The sequence below is a fragment of the Petaurus breviceps genome, unplaced genomic scaffold (assembly GCF_028583685.1).
Source record: "Petaurus breviceps papuanus isolate PSGF00001 unplaced genomic scaffold, PetGlider_PUasm1.0 189, whole genome shotgun sequence".
Lineage (NCBI taxonomy): Eukaryota > Metazoa > Chordata > Mammalia > Diprotodontia > Petauridae > Petaurus > Petaurus breviceps.
In genome coordinates, this window is record NW_027185809.1 from 24,618,858 (window position 1) to 24,638,472 (window position 19,615).

Below are 19,615 nucleotides of genomic sequence, written 5' to 3' on the forward strand. Positions count from 1 at the left end.
CCCAGGTCATCCCAACTCTGGGGCCAGTGCTCTTACTCACTGCACCACCTGGCCACCCCCCTATATTTTTTCAAGCAGGAAAACTACCACCTCAAATTCTTGAAGCCCTTTAACGTGAATTATTGGGAGAACATTTTTACAATGAGAAACAAACCCTCCCCTCTCCTCATTCTTTTTGTATGTAACCATCTCTGCCTCAAAGCATGTTACAGTGGCTTGGGTGCTTAGTATGGAGTTGTCTAGGACCAGGACTGCCTTAGACACTGAGTCATTTGATCCTGGGAAAGTCAACCTCTCTTTGCTGTTGAATTGTTTCAGTCATGTTTGACTCTTTGTGAGCCCATCTGATATTTTCTTGGCAAAGACACTAGAGTGGCTTGCCACTTCTTTTTCTAGTTCATCTTACAAATGAGGAAACGCAAGCAAACGGTGAAATGACTTGCTCAGGATTGCAGCTAATAAGTGTCAGGCCAGATTTGAACTCAGGAAGATTCATCTTCCTGGCTCCAGGACTGGTGTTCTATCCACAGCTCCACCTCTTTTAATGTCTCTAAATCTCAGTTTCTTCATCTTTAAAATGGGAATAATAGCACCTACTTCCCCATGTTGTTGTGAGGGTCAAATGAGAAAATGTGGGTTAGGCAAATCTTAAAACTCCCTACAAATGTAAGCGGCTATCATTAATGTCTTCAACCAAGACTGTTAATGTTTGAACCTCTTTAAAAGAGAGAATAATAACTATAAAATGTGAACAAAATGTAAATTAAATGACTAACAGCTTTGAAAGCAAAAAAGCAGCAACAAAAGGGAATTTGAACAAGGCCTGCATTTGGCAAGACTGGGTAGTCTCAGAGGCAGATCAAACCACTGGTCTTTTTTTCCTCTTTTCTTTTATTTATAATTTGGAGGAGCATCTCATTCTTGCTGATCCAGCTGTCTGCCAGTGTCCTAGCAGCACAGGGCTCAGGGTGACAATTCCCTCTCCTCAGGATATGTCTGTACATAGCAGTTGGTGCTTATATCAGGCTTTGCTCATAAGGGAGAGACATTAATCCCTTCCATCCAGAGACATCAATGACTATAGCAAATACAAGGAGAAGGTGACAAGAGAGAGCAACATCATGAAGCACACTCACTCAGGATCAGCAAAAGACAAATTTTCTTCTTGCCATTAGAATATAGTGGGAGATGATATAGGTGTAACATAATTAGAAACTACAATCAGATGGATTTCAAACAGGTGAAGGGCCAGATTCAAAAGGCTGATGATGCTTTAATATCAACATGTCAGGTGTCCAGTGGAGTTCCCTGGGGATGGAAGGTTTACTTCATGCTGTTTAACCTATCTAGTAATATGCTAGCAACTAAGTGATGCAATGGATAGACTGCTGGACCTGGAAATCAGGAAGATCTGAGTTCAAATTTGACCTCAGATACTTACTTAACTGTGTGACCCTGGGCAAGTTACTTAACTATGTTTGCCTCTATTTCCTCATCTGTAAATAAGCTGGAGAAGGAAATGGCAAACCACTCCAGTATCTTTGCCAAGAAAATTCCAAAAGAAATCACAGTGTTAAATATGACTGAAAAATGGCTAAGCAAAGTAATATGTTAGTAGGTAGGCAATGAAGTTAGTAGGTAGGCAAGGCAATATAGCCTACCCCAATACCAGGGCTGGAGGCAGGAAGACCTGAGCTTAACTCTAGCCTCAGACACTGTGTGACCCTGGGCAAGGCACTTAATCTCCATTTTCCTTCATTTTCTCATCTGTTAAAGTGGGGATAATAATAGCACCTACCTGAGGTAAGGATCAAATGAGGTAATTGTAAAATGCTTAGCACTGTGTCTGGACCATAGCAAGCACTATATAAATGTTAGAATTAGCACGTTCATCAGATTTGCTGATGGCAAAGCTGGGAGAAAATGGCAAACACACTATATGACAGAGTTAGAATCTAAAATTACCTAAACAGGCTAGCCGCTAAAGCATGGGGCTGAATCTGAAAAGAGAAAATTTGAATAGGGATAAAGAGAAAGGATCCAGAAAACCAACTTCACAAATCCAGACAAGGCAGGCATGATTACAGAACAATTTATCAGGAAATATCAGGAAAAGATATGAGGGTTTTAGTTGATTGGAAGCTCAATGAATGAATCAGCAGGGTGATGTGACAAACAACAATATTAATAATAAACTAAATGCCCCTTTAGGCTGTACTGAGAGGCCTAGCTTCCAGGAAAGAAAAAAAGGCGGGGTCCCTAATTTTCCCTAGTCAGGTCATATTTGAAATATTGTATGCACTTCAGGGTTCCACAGGTGAAGAAGAGCATGAATTTTATTATATTTATATGTATATTATATGTGTGTATATTATATATTATTATATATATATAATATTTATACAGGATAAATATAATAGCTAGCATTTATATGTATATAACAAATATAGCAGGCAGCATTTAGTACTGTGTTTTCTCTTTGAATTGGTAGCTCTGGATTTGGCTATGATATTCTATGCTCTATTCTATTTGGGGTTTCTTTTAGAAAGTGAATGGTGGAGTCTGTTTTTATTTTGCCTTCAGTTTCTAAGAGATCTGGGCAGCTTTCAATGCTGATTTATTGAAATACATGTCATCATTCGGTCATTGTTTTTAGGTGATCCAGTGATTCTTAAATGATCTGTCCTTGACCCATTTTTCAGGTTTTTGGTAGTTAGATATCTTACATTTTCTTCTATTTTCCCCAGTCTTTTGATTTTGTTATCTCCTGGAGTCACTTGTTTGCTTCATCATACTTTTTTTTGGTTTTTTTTGGAGGGCAGTTGGGGTTAAGTGACTTGCCCAAGGTCACACAGCTATTTTTTGTATTGTGTCTGAAGTCACATCCGAACCCAGGTCCTCCTGACTCCAGGGCTGGTGCCCTATTCACTGTGCCACCTAGCCAGCCCTTCATTATACTTTTCAAAGAGAAGATAACTTGGGTAAGGTTTCCCACCATTTCTTCAAAGCTATTTATTCTCTTTTCAACTATTTTTTTTCCTCCAGAGCCCTTACTTATTCTATTTTTTTTTTCCTCCAAGACTCTACATATGGTCATTGTAATTATTTTCTTCTTCTGACTTTACCTCTTAGGCATTTCAGTACATGGTAAAAGTATTTTGTTTAGCATCTTCTGTTTACTAGTATTTCCAGCCTTAGTTTTCTGGCTGTGACTTTGTGTCAGGACCAGTCTCTGCCTCCTCCTGCACTCTCAAACAGGACAGTAAGGCCATGTTTGGTCTTATCCCCAGTTTCTGGCGCTCCTGGCATTAGCTTCTACCTTCTCTGGCTTAGTTGTGCTCAGAGCACTGGTTGCCTTCAAAACACTTCCTCTACCCTCCTCCTTCTATCCCAGCATCCCTGGGAGAGATTTCTGATCTTTCCCTGCCCTTCCCACCCCAGTAGCGCTGCAAGGGTCAGGTACTTCTGCAATATTCCCGATCAAGACACTCATTTCAAGTCCATTTATCTGATCTGGTACTGGCTTTGCTAGCAGGATTCCTCAGAGTCCATAGGCTTTTGGCTTTTTGTGCAACAGCAGACTGGCAAAAGAGCTTCCTGCTTTTTTTTTCTTTGAATTCCTTGAATGTTATTTGACCTGATGCATTTTTAAGAACTTTGCTGGAATATATGTGGGAGATTTGAGCTTCTTTATGACCTTTACGTTGCTGTTTAAATGAAAGTCGTCTTTTCATTAACAAAAATAAATCTTACATTTAACAAAGGTAAAGGTCTCACTTGAAAACAACCTTGCACTTTCCTTATTTCCATGCATATGTGATTTGGATACCACGGCAATACAATTTTGCAACACACCAGGGAAAAGGTGTTTTCTCCTTAAGATAGGGTAAAAGCAATTCTGATAGGTCTCTCTGTAGTTGAAACATTGGATTACATTTTTTTTTTTTTTGCTTTTTGGAGGGCAATTGGGGTTAAGTCACTTGCCCAAGGTCACATGGCTAGTTTTTGTGTTGTGTCAGAGGCCGGATTTAAACTCAGGTCCTTCTGACTCCAGGGCTGGTGCTCTATTTATTGCACCACCTAGCCACCCCTGGATTACATTTTTAAAAAGTCTGAAACCACTGGCTCTATATTCTATAAGACCACTGCAGAATAAAATTATTCCCCAAAGACAAAATTCAGAAGGAATAAAAATAATTCACACCAGATAATTTGATCCATCTCAGTAGGATTCTCTATTTTTAAAAGGACTCAAGATTAAAAAAAAAAAAATTACTGACAGATTCTAAAATTGTTGCTTTTCCACAGGCAAATAATAAATAGTAGTGACTATACCAGGTATGAGAAATGGGATTCTATAAACAGTCCTAAGAGAAAAGAATTTTAGGTGCCCTGATCAATAGATCTTAAATTTAAAACACCAACAAGCTTTTATTAAGTAACTTCTGTGCACCAGGTATTTTGGATACAAGGACAAAAATAAAAGTCCCTATCTTTAGGAAGCTTACATTCTTTGAGGAAGACTTACCTACATAAGTATATATCTTTATATACAGAATAAACCCACAAGATAACTTTTCAGGGGAGACAAGAGAAGAATCAGAAGAGAATTCATGTAGGAGGGGTTTAAGTTATTTTTATGGGAACGGGCTTTTAAGTAGAGGTAAAGAGGAACTGCATTTTAGGTATAAAGCAAAGCCTGTACAAAGGTGCGGAGGTGGGAGAAGAAGTGTTATATGTGAGGAACAGCAAAAGGGTCAGTTTGGTTAGACATTATAGTGTGTCAAGGAGACTGTCTAATAAGGCTGAAAATGTAGGTTGAAATCAGGATGTGAAGGGAATTAAAATATCAAACAGAGAAGTTTATACTTGATCCTAGAAGCAACAGGAAGCCATTCAAGGTTATGACATGATTTACAAAATGCTTTACAAAATCACTTTGTCAGCTATGTGGAGGGTGAAGTAGAGAGGGAGTAGTCTGAAGGAAAGGAGACTAAACAGGAGACTATTGCAGTAGTCTAGAAAAGAGGGTCTGCGGGCCTACCCCAGGCTGCTGGCTATATGAATTGAGAGAAGAAAATAGACAATGAGATGTTGTTGAAGTAGAAATGACAATAATTTTAATGGAGTAAGGGAGTGTGAGGAACTAAGGAAGACCTTAAAGTGACATGAAGAATGATCATGTCCTCAAAGGAAATTAAGAAGAAGAATGGGTTTTGGAGAAAAGATAATGAGCTGTGTTGAATACACTGAACTTCAAGAGAATTATGGGTCATTCAATTTGAAATTCCAATACAGCTGATGACACAAGACCAGAATTCAAATGAAACACTAAGGCTGGATATATAGATCTGGGACATCATCTAAACAGAAATGATAGTTAAATCCATGGGAGTGATGAGGGTGCCAAGGAACAGACAAGGGAAGAAAAGAGAAGGCCTGGAGCAGAGCCTTGAGGAGCATCCTTAGTTACATGGTTTTGCCCCTTATCAAAGCTATGAGGACTGAACAGCAATTGACATCAATTAATTACAATTTAATCATTCCAATTTTAGGTTTCAGTCCAATAAGAGCCAGTTAATCATGTTCCCATTGTTCCTTGAATCCTAATTATGGTTAGGAATAATGTCAGGGGTGGGGGCTGGGAATCTTGATTTATTTAAATACTTTATTAGTCCTCATAGCTCAATATCTACTTTTTCTAGAAATATGACTTTGTGTACACTGAGGCCCATTCTTCCCCTCTCTCATCCTCATGATACTGACAGCACCTCTCCTCCTTCACCCCTTCTCAAAGGGTCTTTGGATACACAAAGGTTCAAGATATCCCAATCTCGTTGTTCAACTTATGTCATCATTGAAACACATTTGACCAAATCAAGCTTTGGGGACCAGACATCCCTGTTGCCTCAGTGAAGTCTCACCATGCTTGCATATGAAATGGCTCAGTTTCCTAAATCACTTTTGGGCTGGTATTCTTGGAGTTTTCTTAGGTATAGCCCCCTTCCTGCTATTGAGTGAGTCTTCTTTGAATCTGTGCTCTAAGAATTTTTTTTGTCTGCTCCTCACATTTCCTGAGATTGAAATGTTTGTTAAAAAAAAAAAAAAGGGAAGAGGGGCAGGCCGGGAGACGACAGCACAGGGTAGGCCAGGAGGAAACCTGACCAACAAGGGGGCAAGTCATCCCACCAACCACAAGGGCTACTACCAGGCCTATCACCAAAGGGCTGGGACTGGAAAGAACAAGGTAAGAACCAAATGGAGGGCCCTTGTCCGGGACAGCAAATACTCCTGGGACTACCACTCCATATCCCAGAAAAAAAAAAATCCCCTATCAGGACCTCCAAGGATCAGGATGGCAGAGTGAATCCCACCTGGTCCAACCCCCCCCCCCCCCAAAAAAAAAACATAGTAACTATTACCCCAGGGCAAAACCCTCCACAGTAAAGACTTGGGAACCCTAGAGGAAGGGCATGGCTGGGGCCCTGCCTCAAAATGGGTAGAAAACAGACCATAAAGACTCTAGAATCCTACTATCCTCAGAGGGAGGAACCAAACTCAGAGGGAGACAATGTAGACTCCACACCCACAGCTGAAACATCAACAGGGAATGGATCTCAAGCAGAGAAAGCTCTCCTAGATGAGCTCAAAAGGAACTTTGAAAACCAAATGAGAGACATAGAAGACAAAATGAATAATTCTCTCAAAACCAAAATTTTAGAATTAGAAAAACATTATAATGAAGAAAACATCTCTCTAAAAAGAAAAGTGTATGATATGGAAAAGGAGCTCCAAAAATTAACCAAGGAAAATGATTTGCTAAAAACTAGAATCAACCAAATTGAAACAAATAACTCTATGAGGAGCCAAGAATTAGTCAAACAAAACAAGAATGAAGAAATTAGAAAAAGAAAATAAAATACCTCAATGGAAAAATAACTGACTTGGAAAACAGATCCAAGAGAAAAATCTGAGAATCATAGGCCTACCAGAAAATCATGATGTAAAAATGAGCCTAGACAACATTCTTCAAGAGCTCATTAAGTAAAACTGCCCTGAAATCCTAGAACCTGAGGGTAAAATAGAAATCAAGAGAATCCACCGGACACCTGCTTAAAGAGATCCCAAACTGAAAAGTCCTTGAAATGTTGAGGCCAAACTCAAGAACTACCAGGTAAAAGAAACAATACATCAAGTGGCCAGAAAGAAACACTTCAAATATCGAGGAATCACAGTGAGGATCGCACAGGATTTGGCAGCCCCTACACTGAAAGATTGGAGACAGCGGAATACAATTTTCCGCAAGGCAAAAGAGCTTGGGTTACAACCAAGGATCACCTACATAGCGAGACTGAACATATTTTTCCAGGCAAAGAGATGGTCATTCAACGATATAACAGATTTCCAGACCTTCCTGATGAAAAAGCCAGAGCTCAATGGAAAATTAAACCTCCAATTACGAGATGCAAGAGTGACTTAGAAAGGTAAACAAGGAAAAGACACACACACACACACACTGCTATTTAATGAGCAAACTGTTTATAGACAAGTAGAGGGTATGAGTATAAAATACACAAAATGACGATTAAAAAAAATCTTATTAAGGGCTACAAAGGGACTTCAATGGAAGAAGAGGAATGAAGTGGAAAGGGTAAATTATGTCATACAAAGTGGCATAAAAACAATATAGTAGAGGAAAAGAAGGGAGGGAGATGAGAATTATATGAACTTTTCCCTCATTGGGTCTGGTGCAAGGAGGGAATAACAACCAGTTAAGCATAGAACTCTATGGAAAAGAAATGAAAAAGTATCATTTTAGAGGGAAAGAGGGGAGGGAGAGGAGCTTCACATGAGATTTGTTCCTGTCACTCTTGGTGCAAAGAAGAAATAACATATTTCATTAAGTATAAAAATATCCTACAGGCAGTAGAAGGGGGAAAGGGCTACGCAAGGCGGGGGGAGTGGTTAGTAGGGAGAGAAGAAGGGGGCAGGGGAGGAAAAAGAAGGGGGCTGATAAGGGAATACTGAGGGAGGCAGTGGTCAAAAGGAAAGCTATTAAGGAGGTGAAGGGAGAAGGGGAGAAAAAATGTAAGCATTAACAGGGGAGGGAAAAGGATAGAGGGAAAGAAACAGATAATAATCATAACTGTGAATGTGAATGGAATGAACTCTCCCATAAAACAGAGGCAGGTAGCAGAATGGATTAAAAATCATAATCCTACAATATACTGTTTACAAGAAACACATCTGAAACAGAGGGATACACACAGGGTAAAGGTAAAAGGCTGGAGTAAAATATATCATGCCTCAGCTAAAGTAAAAAAAAGCGGGGGTAGCAATCCTTATCTCAGATAAAGCAAAAGCAAATTTCACCTAATTAAAAGAGATAAGGAAGGAAACTATATCCTGCTAAAAGGCACCATCGAGAATGAAGCAATATCATTACTTAACATATATGCACTAAGTGGTATAGCATCCAAATTCCTAGAGGAGAAGGTAAGGGAATTAGAGGGAGAAACAGATAGCAAAACTATACTAGTGGGAGACCTTAATCTCCCCCTCTTTGAGCTTGATAAATCCAACCTCAAAATAAACAAGAAAGAAGTTAAGAAGGTGAATAGAATTTTAGAGAGGGTAGGTATGACAGATCTCTGGAGAAAACTGAATGGGGATAAAAAGGAATTTACCTTCATCTCAGTGGTACATGGCACATACACAAAACTGACCATTTACTAGGGCATAAAAACCTCACAATTCAGTGCAGAAAGGCAGAAATAATAAATGCATTATTCTCAGATCATGATGCAATAAAAATCATATGCAATAAAGGGCCATGGAAAGACAGACTAAAAACTATTGGAAATTAAACAATTTAATCCTAAAGAATGAGTGTGTGAAACAAGAAATCATAGAAACAATCAGTAACTTCATTTAAGAGAATGACAATAATGAGACATCATACCAAAATTTGTGGGATGCAGCAAAGGCAGTTCTTAGGGGAAGTTTTATATCCCTGAGAGCATACATGAATAAATTAAAGAGAGGTAAATGAATTGGGCATGCAATTAAAAAAGCTAGAAAAAAAACAAATTGAAAATCCCCAATTAAATATTAAATTAGAAATACTGAAAACCAAAGGAGAGATTAATAAAATTGAAATTAAGAAAACTATTGAATTAATAAATAAAACTAAGAGCTGGTTTTATGAAAAAAAAACACAATAAAATTGATAGACCCTTAGTCAATATGATTAAAAAAAAAAAGAAAGAAAACCAATTTATGAGGATCAAAAATGAAGAGGGTGAACCTACCACCAATGAAGAGGAAATCAAAACAATAATTAGGAATTATTTTTCCCAATTGCATGCACATAAATTTGACAATCTTAGTGAAATGGATGAATATTTACAAAAATTTAGGTTGCCTAAATTAAGTGAAGAGGAAGTACATTACTTAAATAACCCTATCTCAGAAAAAAGAAATTGAACAAGTCATCAGTGAACTCCCTAGGAAAAAATCTCCAGGGCAAGACAGATTTACTAGTGAATTCTATCAAACATTTAAAGAACAATTGATTCCAATACTCTACAATTATTTGGGAAAATTAGTGGAGTCCTACCAAATTCTTTTTATGACACAAATATGGTACTGATACCTAAACCAGGAAGAGATAAAACAGAGAAAGAAAATTACAGACCAATTTCCCTCATGAATACAGATGCAAAAAATTTAAATAAAATATTAGCAAAAAGACTACAGCAACTTATCTCAAGAAAAATACACTTTGATCAGGTAGGATTTATTCCAGGAATGCAAGGATGGTTTAATATTAGGAAAACCATCAGTATAATTGATCATATCAACAATAAAACTAGCAAAAACCATGTGATTATCTCAATAGATGCAGAAAAGGCTTTTGACAAAATACAACATCCATCCCTATTAAAGAATAGGAATAAATGGAGCCTTCCTTACAATAATAGATACCATCTATTTAAAGCTATCAGCAAGTATTATATGTAATGGGGAGAAGCTAGAAGCATTTCCAATAAGATCAGGGGTGAAACAAGGATGTCCACTATCATGCCTCTTATTCAATCTGGTACTAGAAATGTTAGCAGCAGCAATTAGAGAAAAAAAAAAGAAATCAAAGGAATCAAATTAGGCAAAGAAGAGACCAAGCTATCACTCTTTGCAAATGATATGATGATATACTTAGAGAACCCTAGAGAATCAAGTAAAAAACTACTTGAGAAAATAAATAAATTTGGCAAAGTTGCAGGATATGAAATAAACCCACATAAATTCTCGGCATTCCTGTATACTTCTAATGAAATTCAACAGCAAGAGATAGAAAGGGAACACCCATTTAAAGTTACTGTAGATATCATAAAACACTTGGACATCTACCTGCCAAAACAAACCCAAGACCCATATGAACACAACTACAAAACACTTTTCACACAAATAAAGTCAGATCTAACTAATTGGAAAGACATCAACTGCTTGTGGCTGGGCCACCTAATATAATAAAAATGACAATTTTAACTAAATAAAATTATATATTTATTGCCTTACCAATCAGTTTACCAGAAAACTAGCTTATAGAGCTAGAAAAAATAGTAACAAAATTCATTTGGAAGAACAAAAAGTCCAGAATATCAAGGGAATTAATAAAAAGAAATGCTAGGGATAGTGGACTAGCTATACCAGATTTTAATCAGTACTATAAAGCAGCAGTCCTCAAAAATACTTGGTACTGGCTGAGGAACAGAGTAGTGGATCAATGGAATAGAGTGGGCACACGAGACTCAGCAGTCAATGACTATTACAAATCTACTCACACGAGACTCAACAGTCAATGACTATAGTAATCTACTGTTTGATAAACCCCAAGACCCCAATTTTGGGGATAAGAACTCACTATTTGACAAAAACTGCTGGGAAAACTGGAATACAGTATGGCAGAAACTTGGCATAGACCATTATCTAACACCATATACCAAAATCAAGTCTAAATTGGTGCATGATCTAGGTATAAAAGTTGATACTCTAAGCAATCTGGGAAAGCAAGGAATTGTTTACCTGTCAGATTTGTGGAGAGGGGAAGACTTTATGACCAAACAAGAATTAGAGGGTATTATAAAATGCAATATGGAAAATTTTGATTACATTAAATTGAAAAGCTTCTGTACAAAGAAAGCCAATGTAACCAGGATTAAGAGGGAAGTGGAAAATTGGGAAAGAATTTTTATAACCTATGTCACTGATAAAGGACTCATTTCTAAAATATACAGAGAATTGAGTCAAATCTATAAGAATACAAGTCATTCCCCAATTGGTAAATGGTCAAAGGATATGAACAGGCAGTTTACAGAGGAAGAAATTAAAGATATTTAAAAGCATATGAAAAAATGATCTATGTCACTATTGATTAGAGAAATGCAAATCAAAACAACTCTGAGGTGCCACATCTCACCAGTCAGATTGGCTAAGATGACACAACAGAAAAATGACAAATGCTGGAGAGGACATGGACAAATTGGAACACTAATGCATTGCTGGTGGAGTTGTGATCTGATCCAATCATTCTGGAAAGCAATCTGGAATTATGTCCAAAGGGCTATAAATAATTTCATACCCTTTGATCCAGCAATACCACTTCTAGGGTTGTATCCCAAAGATCATGGAAGTGGGAAAAAGACCCATATGTACAAAAATATTTATAGCAGTTCTTTTTGTGGTGGCAAAGAATTGGAAATTAAGGGGGTGCCCATGAATTGGGAAATGGCTGAACAAGTTGTGGTATATGCATGTTATAGAATACTATTGTGCAATAAGAAACAAGGAGCAGATGGACTTCATATTTACCTGGAGAGGCTTATACAAACTGATGCCGAGTGAGAAGAGTAGAGCCAGGAGGAATTTTTACACAATTACAGACACAACATATGTGTGATGACCAACTTTGATAAACTAGACTCTTCTCAGCAATCCAGAGTCATAAGTCAAACCCAAAAGACTGATGGAGAGAGATGTTTACATCCAGAGAAAGAACTGAGATTGAACCCAGATTGAAGCAAACTACCTGTCCTTTTTCGTTTTGTTTGGTTTTGTTTTCTCTTTCCCATTCTTCATTCCATCTGTTACAATTCTTCTTTATAACCTAATGCCTAATGTGAAACTTTTGCAGATACTATACTTGATTGTATGCCGTCATGGGGTGGGATGGGGGGAAGGGAGAGAAAATCTGAAACTCAAGGAATTGTGGTGATCAATCTTGTTACTAAAATTAAACAAATTAATAAAGACCAAAAAAAAAAAGGCAAGACTATTCTTTAAGGTAACTATAGCTAACCAACATTAAATTTTAAAACTGGAGAGAACTATCCTTAAAAATAAACTAACTCCACCTCATTACCCTCTCCCTCACTCTAGTCCTTTTGCACTATTTCCAGAAGGGCAGCTTTAACATCCCTTGATTCTTAGTACAACTCATGTTAGTATTGCTTTATGATCCAAACACTTGATACATGTGTCAAGAAATCTGCTTATGCTCCTACACTTCCCCTAAATGCGTTTCTTTTTCTTGTCAAAGTATTTTTAAAATCTTAAGTTTTATGTCAGTTTTTTTTTTCAATTATCAAGCATTTATTTTTTTCTTCCTCCTATCTTCCCTTTTCACTAGAGGAGATGGGGTGGTGGTGAGGGGAGCAGGAAGAAAAAAAAAAGCAAAGTCTTTGTAACAAATATTTCTCCAGTCAAGAAAAATAAATTCTGATACGGGCTATGTCCAAACTCATTCTGTCAATTGGTCCAGAATTCACTTCCTGTCAGGAGGTGGTAGCAATCTTTATCATTGGTTCTCTGGAATCATGATTGGTCATTTAGCTGATCAGACTTTGCAAGTCTTAAAATTTTTTTTCTCATCTTTTACAATGCTTATATAGTATAAATTATTCTTCTAATTCCGCTCACTTCTTTTTATCAGTCCATACAAGTCTTCCCAGTTCTCTCTGAAACTCTCATCATTTCTTATAGCACTAGAGTATTTTATTACATTAATATACCATAATTTGTTCAGTCATTCTCTAACCGATAGGCATACCCCTCATAGTTCCTACTTTTTTTTTTACTATAAAAAGATCTGCTATAAATATTTATGTATGTAGGTCTTTTCCTCTTTCTTTGAATTCCTTTGTGCAAAGGCTTTGCAGTGGTATCGCTAGGTCAAAGGGTATGCACAGTTTAGTCACTTTTAGGGCATAGTTCCAAACTGCTTTTCAGAATGGTTATCATTGTTGAGTCATTTCAGTTACGTTTGACTCTCCATGACCCCATATGGGGTTTTCTTGGCAAAGATACTGGAATGGTTTACCATTTTCTTCTCCAGTTCATTTTACAGATAAGAAACTTAGGCAAACAGGGTTAAGGGACTTGTCTAAGGTCACATAACTAGTAAATGTCTAAGGTCATATTTGAACACAGGTCTTGACATCAGGGCCAATGCTCTATCCACTGCAACACCTAGCTGCCCCAATGAAATGCTGCACCAATTCACAGCTTCACAAACAGTTCATCAATGTGCCCAAGTTATTTCTAAAAAGGAAGAAATAGGACTAAATAAAACCAGGAAACCAAATACAGTGCACTAGTTTCCCTGGAGGGGTTTTAAAAAAGCATTCTCAAAATAGTTGACTGATTCAAATGTCTCTCTCCAATGTCTTGTTAAGAAGAAACAGCTTCTTTGGAGGATTGCAAAGGTTAAAAAAAAAAGAGTATTAGATTGTTCAGAAAAGATTGTGCTTGTATTTTGATGGATCTGCAGTCTTGTGCATGGTGGAATTCCCTTTACTGGGTATAATTCTTGTCCACGTTCTCCTCCAAATCCTTTAGAAGTTCTTTATCCAGCACACTAAAGGCCTTTCCTTTGTCTAAGTTTTATTGTTTCATGGATCCCTATTAACTTGCCATGGAAATTTAGAGACATGATTTTATACACAAGCGGTCAGTATTCATAAACACCAAAGGGCTTTCTATGTTGGAATTTGTGGCAGTAAGCTAAAAATTCTGTCCAACATTACAGAAACATGGTTCCATCTCTTCAAGCACCATCTGTATCGAGTAATACTTTTTTGGGTCTCATGCAGCTTCATGTGATGAGAAGAAAAAACAAGTTTGTTCACAGCTACTTTATTTCCTCATTTTAATAGAACGTAATCATCAAGACCGTTCCAAAAGTCTGAGGGATCAAAGTAGGAGTATGCCTCAATTTGATATCCTTGGCAAAGAATAAAGCTTTGGTAAACATTGAAGAAAGCAAAGCAGACCCGTGCTTTACCTTCAGTCCTGAACATCAGTTCATTGACATGACATTTCTCCTCCTTTATTGGGCTTTGTTTAAATAGGCACGAACCCAGAAATAGATAGTATGAAAATGCAGAAAAGATTTCAAAAATTGCTCTAAAACCTAGAATTAGGTTTCTTGGGACCTCTGATGACTACCACCACGAGACACATAATTTGTATGATGCTGAGAAATATTTGCTTTGTAAACATTGGAATGATATATGAATAGTTGTTACCATTATTTACTAAGAAAAATCCAGGAACAAAAAAGACTAGAAAAGGTTATTTTACTTGCAGGGCTTTTAATTCGTTTTCTCATTCCTGTCAGAATACTTCCTTCTTCCTTTGTACAGGCTTTGAAAGTGGAAATGGTGCTGCTCGGTAGTATGTGTTTAAGGGGGAAGAGAAGCAATACATGCTCACAAGATATAGGGCTGTGCAATTTAACCTTGTGACAATGAAAAACCTTACCAATTTTTTTTTTTTTTTTGCTTTTTGGAGGGGGGAAGGCAGGGCAATTGGGTTTAAGTGACTTGCCCAAGGTCACACGGCTATTAATTGTTAAGTGTCTGAGGCCAAATTTGAACTCCGGTCCTCCTGACTTCAGGGTCGGTGCTCTATTCACTGTGCCACCTAGCCGCCCCTGCCTTACCAATTGTAATACATATTGCAATATATAACTCCTTGAAGACTGGTGAGCAAATTCACCGGCAGCTTAAAGTTAAAAAGACACTCTGCTCTGAACCCTTTCCGAGCAAAAAAGTGCCCCCTTAACGTATCATTTTATTAAGTTTAGTTTCTGAAGAGGAGCACACACAATGGATCATGATAGGAAAAGCCCTGCATGGAGGAATCTGGTAAACAAATATTTTAATTGTTCTGCTTCCTGGATATCTGCCTTCTGCTATCACTCTTCCCCTTTCCCTCACTTCTGTAACCTGGGCAAGATCTATGCTTCAACTAGTATTAGGATAATTGTTTTTGGCTTGACTATGAGCTGGGGAGGCTAGCAGAGAATGAAACCAAGATTGGCAACCCCAGCATTTTCAAGTTAAGTTGATCATATTTGTACCTAGTTTTACCAATTCTATCCTGGTGAAATTCTACATGCTCTAATGCCTTGCTTATACGATTAATTTTAAAATTAGGATCCCTCCTCCCCAAAATTAAAAGCGTATTTTAAATTTTCTGATTAGGGCAAAAGATTCTTTTCTAAGTCTCAAGCAAATCATCTACTCTGGAAGAACACTATATAAGAAAAAGTTGGTGGTGAGTCATCTACAAAGGTCATAATATACTAACATGTTGAAATACATAAAATATTACTGAATGCTGGCACAATTAAATTCTGTGAACCTGTGGGTTCTGTTTGTATGAAATAAAATGAAAATATTTACCTGCAAAGTTGGGTTAGTAACGAGTTTGCAAGCATTAAAATCAAAGGTTCACAGTGATAGCAGGTCAATACTTAAAAAAAAAATAACTCATGAAAAGCATATATGTATAACCAATGGGAGTCATTTCTTTATTGCATTTTGTAATTTAAAAAAATGTACAATCTCATAACATATTCATCATTTATTTTTGCTTGCTACACTAAGAAGAGTCTTGCACCTAATAACTAAAATTGTTCCAACTACTAAGCTCAGAAAGCTAATGACATATATTTCAGTTTACAAATTATTACACTCTTCCTTTTTGGCATTAATTAAAAAATCTTTAATACACACACCATGACATATACTTAAGTTTACAAATTATGCTCTTCCTTTTTTTTGGCATTAATAAAAAAAACTTTAAAGTACATACTTGAGAGAAAAGTGGCTACTTACACCAGCACCAATCTAAAAGGAACCTTTCTACCATGGCACAAGAAATTACCTGCACACAGACTTCTGTGGAAGAAACCATAAGAGATGGTAAATTCAGTCCAACAAGATGGTCACTCTACAGTGAGAATGATCTGAGTAGCAAGAGGAACAATGTACTGGCAAACCTGCTGCTTTTGAGAGTGTACAAGTCCCCCAATCTGATCCTATCTACACTTTATTCTTTAAGCCATTAATTCATACACAGGTCATTTGAAAATGCCAGTTTCCTCGATCCAGTCAGACCAAATTGCTTCTGTCATAAATAAAAATATAAATAGAGGCACTTTAGTTAAAGAAAAAAACAAAATCATCTCAATATTCATGCCCTCCCCACCCCAACCCCTCGCAACTCCCCAATTTTTAAGCAAAGTCTTTGAGCTGCACCTTTAAATCAGCATGTTTGCAAACGTGGAAATTTAAGTGTGTGGGCATGCTCAATCTTTGTATGTATTTATTACTGTTTTATCCCCTAGTTGGAGTTTTACTTACAGTGCGTAGAAAATTGCTAAGTTGCAATAAGGAAATCATGTATAAACCACAGCTCTTGATTCTCTCAGAACAAAATTTCACAGCTTTCACATAGCACAGATACCTCACTGTCTATGCTAAGAATCATAGTTTATGCAAATTATTTTTAAACAGCATGTTTGTTATACAGTACATGTGAGAAAATGGCATCCTGTCCCCACTATGAGTCTCCTTTATATTTTAGGGACCAAGAAAATTTAGTGCAACAGGACAAACTACTCTCTCCACAGGAAAACCAACCGTAGTAGTACTGATGGAAAAACAAAAAATGTAACCGCTGCCCCCCAGACAAATAAATAAAGCAAAAGTAGTAACAGTCCTCCTCACAGAATGTATAACTTAAGGATTGCTACATTAGTGGTGAGCATCCATTTTTTTTATTTTCCAATTTTCTTTGTTTTTTATTAATTTCTCCCTGAGAGGTTTACTTTTTTTTTTTTGGACTGAAATTTTACAGGTAGCTTTACTTACAAAAAATTAAAAATGACAACATATAAACAGCAAACCACTTCAAATGTACACAGAGACAAATAGGTCTCGGCATCTCAGTTAGCGGTGTTGACATTTTGTGCATTGGTTAAACATGGCCTTTGGTTCTGACCTACATTTACAGAGGATGCAGTTCGTCCCACTAAAGACAACATGGAATATACAACAGAGAATTCCTCTGTCCCTTCAGAGAATTCCTCTTTTCCCATCTTGTATAGAAAATTTTTGTTTGGGGGGGGGAAAAGTTTGAATGCATTTTTGTGCTGTTGTAGGCATAAGCACATTCTAGTGACCTCATTCTTCAACAAGAGCATAGGTTGCAGTTAGAGAAAGTGAATTGTTTTCAAAAGCAATTTAAAGGAATGATCACATCAGAGAACTAAAAGGAACCAGCGCAGGGGCACAGATGATGTTCAAGTTTTGAATATTAAAAAAAAAAAAAGTTTTCCACTTGATGATCTAAACATGATTCAGTTTGTGTGCAAGGCATTCCTAACAAACATTATCCCCTAGTTCTTCCTAACAAACAGACTGTATCCTCACACTGACTTTGGATACACAAGACTGATCCTCGCAGTCACTTTGGAGGATGCACCAACATCAAATTGTCAAATGTCAAAAACCATTTTAAACCTAGATTCTTCAGCACTAGTTATATTAATGTGAAGAATTTCAAAGTATATCGTGTGGAAACTATAAAATGATTCTTCATACTTTTTTCTTTCTTTTTTAAACTATAAAGAATGTCTCTGTCATTTTTTTCTCAGTAGACAATTTTGTGCTTCTGAACAGTCACCAGCATTAAGAAAAATAAAGCCACACTCAATGTGAATGTACACACGTGTACTTACAGAACACATACATACTTGTCTCCAGTCACTCCCACAATGAAGACCTCTTTGTACATTTTATACATACATACATACATACTTTCATTCACAGATGGGAAAAATAGGACAGCCACCGTTTGGATTACAAGGCAGTGTAATGAAAAGTTCTAGCCACTTCAAAAGACTGCTTTCTGAAAAACGTAAAAGGAAAACTTAGAAATTGAGTTTTGTGACTGGTCTCTCCCGACTGCTGTCTGTCACCTGGTTGGTAATGCGCTTTCGATTCCGTTTCAATTTAGAAAGGTCTTTGTCAAAAACTTCGCCTGAGCGTAGAGCTGAAACAAGGTCGTCAAACTCTCCTCCTTCTTCACAGTTCTCTTTTGTCTTTCTTGCCTTGCGTTCTTTCTCACGCTGTTCTTTGAGCTGTTAAAACAAAGGAAGGAAATAAGTATTAAATGACTAGGCACTGCTCTAAAAACTATACAAATATCATATTGTTTAATTCTCACAACAACCTAGGAGGTAGGTTCTATTATTATCCCCATTTTGCAGCTGAGGAAACTGACTGAGGCCACCAAAGGTTATGTGATTTGATCACTAATACTAATAAGTATCTGAGGCTGAATTTGAACTCAGGTCTTCCTGACACTAAGTCCAGCACTGTATATACTGTATCACCTTAGTTGCCCCTTAAAAATTTTTTTAAAGGTATATATTGTTATTTTTGTTTAGTATTTTATTTTTCCCCAATTACATATAAAACAATTTTTAACATTCATTTTTAAAACGGTGAGTTCTAAATTCTCTCCCTTCTTCCCTCTTCACCCACCCCTCACCCCTCCCCCCCATTCAGAAGGCAAGTGATTTGATATAGGTTATACATATGTAGTTATGCAAAACATATTTCCATATTCGTCATGTTGTGAATGAAAACACAGACATAACCCAAGAAAAATGAAAAAAGTTTAAAAAAATATGCTTCAAACTGTATTCTGATACCATCAGTTCTTTCTCTGGGGATGGATAGCATTTTTCATCATAAGCCCTTCAGAATTGTCTTGGATCATTGTATTCCTGAGAATAGCTAAGACATTCACAGCTGATCATCGTACAATATTGCTGCTACTTTGTACGGAGCATATGCCACTTTGCATCAGCTCATGTAAGTCTTTCCAAGTTTTTCTGAGAGCATCTTGCTAATTTCTTATAGCACAATAATATTCCATCACTGTCACATAAGGGATAGGTATCATATTTGAATTTTGAAGGGTATTTTTATGAATTGTATTTTGAAGAGTATTATTAAATTAATTTTTATCAGGGTAGAATTAAATTAATTTAAAATAATTCACTTAAATTTGTTTTCTGTTTTTAATGGAGATGAGAATAAACAAAGTCTTTTGATGCACTAGATACATCAGCTATAGAAAGCTATCGCTGCTAAACCCCTCTAGGCTAGGAAAAAGGAGCAATCACGATGCACAGAAGGTCTTACGAAAAGTCTCAGGCAAAACATAGACAACAATGAAAATGGTAAATTCCTCACTT

At 36.9% G+C, this 19,615-nt stretch overlaps 2 protein-coding genes across 6 annotated transcripts in view; both read right to left on the bottom strand.

Annotated features, from left to right (window-relative positions):
- The window catches only part of JKAMP (JNK1/MAPK8 associated membrane protein), a 449,359-nt gene that overhangs the window by 128,927 nt on the left and 300,817 nt on the right, over positions 1-19,615 (bottom strand). The window lies entirely within an intron of this gene.
- Positions 15,848-19,615, bottom strand: part of DAAM1 (dishevelled associated activator of morphogenesis 1) — a 231,632-nt gene continuing 227,864 nt past the window's right edge. For all 5 annotated transcript variants that reach the window (XM_069092062.1, XM_069092064.1, XM_069092063.1 and 2 more), the window contains one exon: positions 15,848-18,490. In XM_069092062.1, the coding sequence (XP_068948163.1) occupies positions 18,281-18,490 (210 nt within the window). In that variant the 3' untranslated portion in view covers positions 15,848-18,280. The remainder of the gene's footprint in view (positions 18,491-19,615) is intronic.